At 36.9% G+C, this 10,678-nt stretch overlaps 1 protein-coding gene across 1 annotated transcript in view; it reads left to right on the top strand.

The window, feature by feature from the left end:
- LOC101344283 (ATP-binding cassette sub-family A member 3-like) overlaps positions 1-10,678 on the top strand; it is a 223,043-nt gene that overhangs the window by 95,737 nt on the left and 116,628 nt on the right. The window contains exon 11 of the mRNA XM_004373451.2: positions 3,716-3,845. Coding sequence (XP_004373508.1) covers positions 3,716-3,845 — 130 coding nt within the window. The remainder of the gene's footprint in view (positions 1-3,715; positions 3,846-10,678) is intronic.

The raw sequence follows: 10,678 nt of genomic DNA on the forward strand, positions 1-10,678 counted from the left end.
TGTCAGGATTAGCAGCAGGGAGCAATTCATCCCATCTCTGATTTTCCCCCACTAGAGTCTTGGAGGAGCCCTGGTGATGCAGTAGTTAAGAGCTCAGCTGCTAACCAAAAGGTTGGCAGTTCAAACCCACCAGCAGCTCCTTGGAAATCCTATGGGGGCAGTTCTACTCTGTCCAGTAGGATCGCTGTGAGTTGGAATCGACTTGACAGCAACGGGTTTAGTTGTTTTTTTTTTTTTATTATTATTTTAGACTTCTGGAAGAAGCCCTGGTGGTGCAGTGATTAAAGCGGTTGACTGCTAACTGAAAGGTTGGCGGTTTAAAATCACCAGTGGCACTGCGGGAGAAAGATGTGGCAGTCTGCTTCTGTAGAGATTTACAGCCTTGGAAACCCCATGGGGTCGCTATGAGTCAGAATTGACTCAATGGCAGTGGGTTTGTTTGGGTTTAGAGTCCTGGAGGAGCTACTTCCAGAACTTACATGAAGGAAGAGTATCCAAACAATGCAAGGAGTGGTTTGGATATTATACTGCACTGCCCAAATAATACCTTCTGGGCTGGAAGACTTACACCCCCAGCTGCAGAGAAGAGTGTCACTAACACTTCAGTTGACAGCCCTCAGCTGTCACTCTCTTTGTCAGTTGTATTAGCTGAAGAGAGCCACCTCACTCATGCTGCTTCTTGGGACAACCTAAATCCAGTGACTGGTCAATGTGGAGGTATAAAGGCCCTGTCCCCTCAACTTAGGATAACTCTGAAGGGCCATCTTAGTCTGAGACCTCCTTGTAGGGCCATCTGAGGCCTTGGAGTAGCTTCATTGCAGCTTATCTTCACCCTCTGTTCAGTTGTCATTCCATCCCTTCTCTCCAGAGGTGCTGATCTTGAGAGCACTCCTAAATAAACTTCCTACATATTAAATCTTCTAATTGAGTCTGCTTCCTGGGATCCCCAGTTGCAGTAGGGACGTCAGAGCTGAGACCAGAATGATGAGAATGAGCCAAACATTTGAAAAGCTAGGGACAGAACACTCAGTCAGAAAAAGAAATTCAAAGCTCTAAGGTGGGAAGGAGTTTTATATGTTGAGGAACAGAGAGGATACAAAAGATTGAGTGAAGGAAGCAAAAAAGAGTGATATGAAATAAGTTTGGAGATGTCGGCATAATCCAAATCATGCAGGTCATTGTAGGCAATGGTAAAGTTTGGATTTCAGTTTTTAAATATTGGGTAATTGTTATAGGAGGAGAGGAACATGATCTATTTTTTAAAAAAGACCACTCTGGCTTCTGTGAGGGGTATGAGTGGAAAAAGGAAGGCAAGTTAGAGGCTTTTATAGTAGTCTAGGTAAGAAACAATGGCAAGGTGAACTGAGCTGGCAGCAGGACAGAAGTATAGAGATTCAGAATGTATTTTGGTGTAAATACTCAGAAGACTTGCAGATAAGTTGGATGTGTGAGTGAGGGAAAAGGAGGAAACTAATGTGGCTGTTGGTTTTGAGACTTGAGTAGCTGGGTGGTGAATGTCATCATCTATGGATGCTGGGAACACTGGGGGAGGATCCCGATTTCTCGTTTTGTTTTGTTTTGTTTTGTTTAGTATTTCTTAGAGTTTTAATCTCTCCTTAGATTTTTCAGCTGTTTTTACATGTTACTCAGTTTTCCCACTAACTCCTTTAGCATGTTAATCATAGCTGTTTTAAATTTACAGTCTTACAATTTTAACATTTCTGCCCTATCTGAATCTGATTCTGATGTTTGCCCTGTCTCTTCAGACTGTGATTTTTGCTTTTAGCCTGCCTTGTAATTTTTTGTTGAAGTCCAGACATAATGTATTAGGTAAAAGCAACTGAGATTTTTTCAGCTGTAAAGCTCTGTTGATGTTAATGTGGTGATAGATAAGGCATGGGAGGAGGGGAAGCATTCTATAGTCCTATGATTAGGTCTCAGTCTTTTAGTGAGCCTGTGCCCCTAAGTTTTGACCTTCACAAGTGCTTCTCAGCATTTTTTTTTTCATCCGTAGGTGAAACAGGAGGGCTAGAGGGGCCTGGAGTTGGGTATTTCCTTTTCCTCAAGTCCAGTTTTAAAGGGGGCTATTATTGGGTATTTCCCTTCCCCTACTTTGAAGACTGGAAGGGGACTGAAATTGAGTTATTCGAAGGCTAGATGGATGTGGAATTTGGTGATTCCCCTCCTCCAAGTCAGTTAGGTAACAAAACTCACACTGGCTAGGCTCTGGTAAAGGTGTTTCCTCTGAGGACAGGCTGTTGTCAAGGACAGCAGAGTATTTGTTCAAAATAGTTAATTTTCCTCTCCTTCTGGAAGCAGGAGGGGTTTTTTTCCCAAGATTCACAGTGAAAATTTTGAGCTTCTGGGGGTGAAACTAATAAAAGTGTGAGGGCCCCCCAAAGCTGCTCTCTAGGAATTTTTCTCTCTCAAGCTAGTTCACACTCAGTCTTTAGCAATTAGTCACTTACCTTTAAGTATTCTGCCCAACACTGAGTAATCTCTGCTCCCATTAAACAATGATGACAGCAGCAATCTCTACTCCCATTAAACAGTGATTCTCTGTATTTGTCTCTCTCTCTCTCCTGCTTTCAGGGCAGTGATTTCCTCTGTGACTTCAGTTCTCTGATGGATCTAAGAATAGTTGTTGATTTTCAGATATTCAGCTTTTTTCTTGTTGTGAGAACAGGAAGGGATGACTTCCAAGCTCCTTACATGCTGGAAGTTCCAACTGATTGGTTTTTAATTGAAGGCTTGAGAAATTAAGAGCTCCATTTTGGACGTAGGAAGTTTAGACATTCATGCAAGTGGAGGTTTCAAATAAGCAGTTAATGTAAGTCGGGTGGTAAGGTTTAGGGAAGATATAGGATGAGAGCACTTTGGGATAAAATGTATATAGAAGCCATTTGGGGTAATATATATATATAGGATTTTATCTTCCATTACACAAGATGTCTGCCTTTTATTCACCATCAGTGGGTTGTATTGGAAGAAATATATGCTTTAAGTATGAAAGACATGGTTTGAAACCTAGCTCTTCCGTTTAAGTATTGGGTTTCTTAAACTTTTTAACCTCATTTTTATTTAAAACTCAGTTAAAAGCATCTTACCAATTTGTGCAGTATCCAGTTTCTGCTCCAGGTAAGCAAATGTTCATATACAATCTCTCCTTCAGGCATTTATTTTTACTTAAAGTTCAGGCTAGTTGGCTGCCTTGAAATCTCACCTCTGTGATGGGTTTGAGAAAACTTAAAATTGTATAGATTATTTAGTTTCTTCTTGTTGTTACAGTGGGGATGATGTTCTTTCCAACTTTTTACATCTTAACCAGAAGCACTGCTAGTATAGACATAAGAAATTTGAGATGCCTATAAAACATCTTTGTATAGGTTTTCAATTGACAGTTCTCCAAATTAGAGGAAAGACATTGAAGAAGATTGTGGCAGTATCAGCTTCAAGATAGTAATTGAAACAAAGCAGGAGTAGATAAGATTACTCAGGGGATGTTTATATATATACTTGGAAATCCAAAAACTCATATTATGCCTTCAAGTTTTATTTGCTCTTCACAGTTTCATCCCCCTTACACTTTGATTTTCTTTCTCATGAGATTGACGATACGCTGTTGTTTCTCTACAGATAATTGATATGTGTTCTTGTTCTTTACAATTGGTAGTGATAGATATAAAGTTAGTATTTGTGGGTTTTTCCCCCACAGACATTCCGAGCACGGAACACTACCAAAATAGCTGTAAGAGACTTGTCTCTGAATTTATATGAGGGACAGATAACTGTTCTTCTAGGACATAACGGAGCAGGAAAGTCCACCACTCTATCCATTCTTTCAGGTATGTGTTCAGCTCTGTTCAGAGGGTGAACCGTGGGTGTCCTTATACAGAAACTGTGAACAAATCTATGAGACTTTTCTGTACCCCCTTGATATTGACAGTAGTTATTTCAGTGATACAGAAAGTTGTTTACTAATCCACTTTCTTCATATGTTTCAAGCAATTTTTATAACATAAAATTGTTTTAGAGAGCATTTATTTTGGGGTAAAAAAAGAGGACATTACATAATGACAAGAAAGGTCAATCCACCAAGAAGACATAGCAATTCTAAATGTGTATGCAGTAAAGAACAGAATATCAAAATACCCAAAGCAAAAACTAATAGATTTGAAAAAAAGAAATTTATAAATTCACAATTACAGTTGGAGAATTCAACACCACTCTTGCAGCAATTGATAGAACTACTAGACAGAAAATCAGTAAGCATATAGAACTTAAAACAACCAACAGGATCTAATAGACATTTATAGAAAACTCCTCCAAACAACAGCAGAATAGACATTCTTTTAACCACCCATGGAACATTCACCAAGATAGACCATATCCTTATCCTAGGCAACTCTACGAAGGAATGAGAAGTTTCTAAGGCAGAAGGGAAATTGTTCCAGATTGAAACTCAGATAAGTAGGAAGAAATGAAGAGCACCAGAAGTGTTAAAATGTTGGTAAATATAAAAGACGGTTTTAAAAGTAACTTCTTTAGAAGACTATTAAATGTTTAAGCAAAATAACAACAATAGTTCCACTTTTGGGATGGCAGTGTGAGGAGTTATGAAGACCCACTCCCCAGTGAAATAAGCAAAGCTGGCAAAAAGTACCAAAAACCAAATAAAACCCTTAATCACTTCAAGTCTCTGGAAATTGTACAAAGCTGGCAGAAAGTACCAAAAACCAAATAAAACCTTTAATCACTTCAAGTCTCTGGAAATTGTACTAAGGGCATACAGCCAGTGAAGAAATATTTATTCAAGAAAATCTACTAAAAGTCGATAAGGACAGCAAGAGTCTGTGAAATTTGAGATGCGTTCTGATCTACCCACCGCGTCTCAGCAGATGCAAGCTCCACTGAAGGTGGGTGTGACCAAGAAGATGAGGATCCCTGTCCCCTCAGCTCCCAGCTAAGGGTGACCGCATCTCACTGAAAGAGGCAGGTTGCTAGCATTTCTTATCCCTTCCTACTCCAATTTGAAGCAGCTAAATTCCTGTTGAATGTAGCCAAGAGGTTAGGGGCTCCATTCTTCCACTCGTCACCTATACGTAATACAGTATTTCTACCCTAGGTGTAGCAGGGCGATTCCCTGATTTTCTTTTCGCCAGCTTGCTCATAGGGAAGAGGGTACACACCAGGAAAGGCAAGCAAAGATCAGAGGCTATTGCCCCACCCAGTGTCCAGAGTAGTGATTGAGAGATTTTGCCCGTGGGGAGAGGCAGTTCATAAAAAAAAAAAACAATTCCAAAGCTCTTCCAAAAGGAACTGACTGTATTTCAACAGAATGTGGTAAAGCTCAAGCCTAAAAGCACTCCAGAAAGAAACACTTCCTCTTAATTGAGAACAAGCTAAATCATAGCTCATCTAGTTCACCAGAGAGAACTAGGGAAGGAAACAGCTAAAAAGATCAAACAAACCTCCAAGGCTGACTTTAAAAACAGACCCTGATGAATTTAATTGGATTAGACTACTGAGCAATTTATGCCTCAAGGCACTGTCAGAAACAGCACAGCAATCAGTCAGTAATAAATGGAGCCTATCTAATATTGTGTAATATGAAATGAGGCACGGGAGTAAACAGACAGATCAGGAAAAGAGACAGTCAAAGACAGCCCTGCTGAAAACACTGTCATTCTAGAATGTACACATGCCCAAAGCTGTGTCCTCTGAGTAGTTAACACCAAAGACTTCACATTACAGGAGAAATATAATTCACTAAAATAGTCTAGCCAAGTCACAAAACAAATAAGCAAGCAAATGATAAAAGTAAAAGCTGGAGAGAAGGAAGAAGAATCAGTATTCAGAGTTGCTACAAATAATTGCTAAAATGCATCCTAAAATGACTAGTTTGTAACAAAAATTATGAAAAATGAAAAGAAACAGGAAAACATGGCCCATGCACAGGGAAAAAAGCAGGCAACAGAAAATTCCTGTGAGAGGGTCCAGATATGAGACTTAACAAAGACGTTAAAGTAGTCATTATTAGTATGTTCAATACCTAAAGGAAACCATGATTAAAGAAGTAAAGAAGGTATGAAGACAATGTTGTGCCACATTGAAAACATCAATAAAGAGATAGAAATTACAAATAAGAATCATTTGGGAATGTTGGAGTTGAAAAGGACAATAACCAATATGAAAAGTTGATTATAGATGTGAACTGAAAGAAGAAAAATATTAGTAAATTTGAAGATTAAGATCATTCAATTCAAAGAACAGAAAAGAGAGTGAAAAAAATGAACAGAGCCCCAGAGAAATGTGAGATAGCTTTAAGTGCATCAATACATATACAATATTAGTTCCAGAAAGAGAGGAAAGAGAAAGGAGCAGAAAAAACATTCTAACAAAAAACAGTCGAAAACTTCCCAAATTTGCTGAAAAGCATTAACCTACACATCCAGGAACCTCAACAAACTCGAAATAGAATAACTGGAAAGAGATCTGCCCCCAGATACATCACAGTAAAAATTCTGAAAGACAAATACAAAGAGAAAATCTTGAAAGCATCAAGAGAAAAGTGACTTATCACATAAAAAGGAATCCCAGTGGTATCAACAGCTGACTTCTCATCAGAAACAATGGAGGCCAGAGGCAATGGAATAACATATTCAAAGTACCGAAAGAAAAATAACTGTCAACCCAGAATCTTATATCCAGTAAAACTTTCAAAAATGAAATTGAAATGAAGAAATTTCTACATAAATAATAACTGATAAAATTTGTTGGTAGGAGACCTGCCTTACAATAATTATTAAAGGAAGTTCTTCATGCTCAAAGCAAGTAAACCCAGGTGGGAATTTGAATCCACATTAAAAAAAAACAGCACCAGTAAAGGTAATTATGCAATTATAAAAGACTATATAAACGCATACTTCTTTTTTCTTCTCTTAGCTGATTTAAAAGCATTTGTATAACATGTATGTACATATTTGAATTGTTGAGCCTACAACATATAGAAGACTGATATATTTGACACTAATAGCATAAAGGAGATGAGTAGAAGCAGAATTGTATTGGAATAAGAAATTGACACTAGATGTTAACATGAACAAATGAGAATCAGAAGTGTAAATATAAAAATTCTGTAAATATATATCTGCCCTACTTTCTTTCTCAACCTCTTTAATAGACAAAAATTATAGAATAATAATTAAAACTATGTATTGTTTGATTAGTAACATGTATAATATATATAACAATAATAGGAAAAGTAGAAAGAGGAGTAGGGCTATATGGAAGTAATGATTCTGTAGATCTCTGGAATTAAGTTATTATAAATCTGAAGTATACTCTGTTAGGTTGTGTATAGTAAGCCTTAGGACAACCGCTAAGAAAATAATGCAGGAATATATAGTGAAAAAATAATTAAATAAATTAAAACAGAAATGTAAGTTAGAAAATATAAATTGAAATGAAAGAAAGCAATAAAGGGGCAATAGAGAAACAAAAAAGACATGAAACATAGAAAACAAAAATCAAATAGCAAACATAAATCCAACCATAACAATAGTAATATTAAATGTGAATAGATTAAACAATCCAAAGTCATAGATTTTCAGACTGGATAAAAATAAGAAGATCTAACTCTATGCTGTCTACTGGAGACACACTTTAGATTCAAAGATATAGATAGGGTGAAAGTAAAAGAATGGGGAAAGATACATCATGCAAACAGCAACTGTAAGAAAGCTGGAGTGGCTATACTAACATCAGACAAGATATACTTTGAAACAAAAACGTTACTAGAGCTAAAGAGGGATATTTTATCGTGATAAAATGGTGAATCCATCAAGAAGTTGTAACAGTTATTAACATATATGTATCTAACAACAAAGCCCCAAAATATAGGAAGCAAACACTGAAAGAAATGAAGGGAGAAATAGACAATTCAGCAGTAATAATTGGAAACTTAAATAACCCACTTTCATTAGTAGATAAAACAACTAGGCAGAAGATCAACAAGTAAACAGAAGACTTTAACAACACTACCCACAAACTAAACTTAACAGACATCTGTAGAACACTTCATCAAACAACAACAGAATACATCTTCCTCTCAACTTCACATGGAGCATTCTTCATTATCAACCATATGGTAGGCCATAAAACAAGCGTTAATAATTTAAATGGATTGAAATAGCAAAAAGTATAGTTTCCAATAATAATGGGGTGAAATTAAAAATTACTAACAGAAAGAAATTTGGGGAATTCACAGATCTGGTGGAAATTAAACAACTCATCCTAAATAAATGATTATCAAGGAATAAATCACAAGGGAAATAAGAAAATAACTTGAGATGAATAAAACCAAAAACAAACATACCAGAACTTACAGGATGCAGCTAAAACAGTGCTTGGAGAGAAATTTTTAGCTGTAAACACTTATATTGAAAAAGAAGAAAATTTTCAAACCAACAACCTAAACTTCACCTTAAAACATTGGAAAATAAAGAGCAAACTAAAACTAAAACAAGTGGAAATGCGGAAATATTGGTTAAGTTGGAAATTAATGAAATAGAGTATATAAAAACAGTAGAGAAATTTAATGAAACAAAAAAGTCAGATCAATAAAATTGACATACCTTTAACTAGACTGACCAAGAAAATAAGAGAGAGGAACCAAATTGCTAAAATCAGAAATAAAAGGACCATGATGGAATTTGGAAGTCAAAAGGGGTGATTGGACATAAACTCTGATTTTAAAGCAACTAAAACTATAATTTTACCTGTGTTTTATTGACTGTGAAAAGGCATTTGACTGAATAGATCTAAACAAATTATGGATAATATTAAAAAGAATGGGAATTCCAGACACTTAATTGTGTTCATGCAGAACCTGTACATAGATTATGAGGCAGTTGTTCGAAGAGAACAAGGGGAAACTGCATAGTTAAAATCGGAAAAGAGTGCAGCAAAGTTGTATCCTTTCACCTTACTTATTCAATCTGTATTCTGGGCAAATAACCCAAGAAACTGGACTATATGAAGAAGAATATGGCATCAGAATTGGAGAAAGACTCATTAACAAGCTGCAATATGCAGATGACACAGCCTTGCTTGCTGAAATTGAAGACAACTTGAAGAATTTACTGATGAAGGTAAAAGACGACAGCCTTCAGTGTAGATTACACCTGAATGTGAAGAAAACAGAAATCCTAACAACTGGCCTGATAAAACAACATCATGTTAAATGGTGAAGAAATTGAAATTGTCAAGAATTTCATTCTACTTGGAAGCAGCAGTCAGGAAATCAAACGACATGCTGCACTGGGAAAATCTACTGCAAAAGACGTCTTTAAAGTGTTAAAAAGCAAAGATGTCACTGTGACGACTAAGGTGCATCTGACCCAAGCCATGGTATTTTTAATCATCTCATATGCATGCAAAACCTGGACAATGAAAAAAGGAAGATTGAAGAAGAATTCACACATTTGAATTGTGATGTTGACAAAGAATATTGAATGTATCATGGGCTTCCAGAAAAACAAACAAAACAGTCTTGGAGAAATCACAATCAGAATGCTCCTTAGAAGTAAGGATGGTGAAACCTCATCCCACTTACTTTGGACATGTCATCAGGAAGGACCAATCTCTATAGAAGGACATCATGCATGGTGAAGTACAGGGTCAGCTAAAAAGAGGGAGACCCTCAATGAGATGAATTGATACAGTAGGCTCTAACATAGCTATGATTGTGAGGATGGCATAGGATTGGACAACGTTTCATTCTGTTAGACATGAGTCAGAGCCAACTTGATAACAGCTAACAACAACAACAACAAAGCGAGACTATGTTGTTAAAGAATGAAACCTCTGAAACAAATGTGAAAATGGATGGTACTGCAGGACAGTGGGTAAATTGTAATGGACATCTTTGAACATACTTCTCTTTGGAGGGTGTTTTTAAAGTGTGATTAATGAGTTAAAGGTTTTAAAGTGATATTATTGTTAGGTACCATGGAGTCAATTCCAACTCATAGCAACCCTGTGTACAACTGTATGAAACACTGCCTAGTCCTGTGCCATCCTTGCAATCATTGCTTTGTTTGAGCCAATTTTTGTAGCCACTGTGTCAATCCATTTCATTGAAGGTCCTCCTCTTTTCGCTGACCCTCTACCAAGCATGATGCCCTTCTCCACGGACTGGTCCTTCCTGATAACATGTCCAGAAAACGTGGGACAAAGTCTTGCCATCCTCACTTCTGAGGAGCATTCTGGATGTACTTCTTTCAAGACAGATTTGTTCATTCTTTTGGCAGTCCATGATATATTCAGTATTCTTCACAAACACCATAATTTCAAAAGCATCAATTCTTCAGTCTTCCTCATTCATTGTCCAGCTTTCACATGCATATGAAGCAACTGAAAATACTATGGCTTGGGTCAGGTGCACTGTAATCCCCAAAGAGACATCTTTGCTTTTTTAAAACTTTAAAGAGGTCTTTTGTAGCAGAATTTCCCAATGCAGTATGTCATTTGATTTCTTGACTGCTGCTTCCATGGGCATTGGTTGTGGATCCAAGTAAAATGAAATCCTTGACAGCTTCAATCTTTTCTCTGTTTATCATGATGTTGCTTATTGGTCCAGTTGTGAGGATTTTTGTTTTCTTTATGTTGAGGTATA

Source organism: Trichechus manatus, unplaced genomic scaffold, assembly GCF_000243295.1.
Source record: "Trichechus manatus latirostris isolate Lorelei unplaced genomic scaffold, TriManLat1.0 scaffold00024, whole genome shotgun sequence".
Classification (NCBI taxonomy): domain Eukaryota; kingdom Metazoa; phylum Chordata; class Mammalia; order Sirenia; family Trichechidae; genus Trichechus; species Trichechus manatus.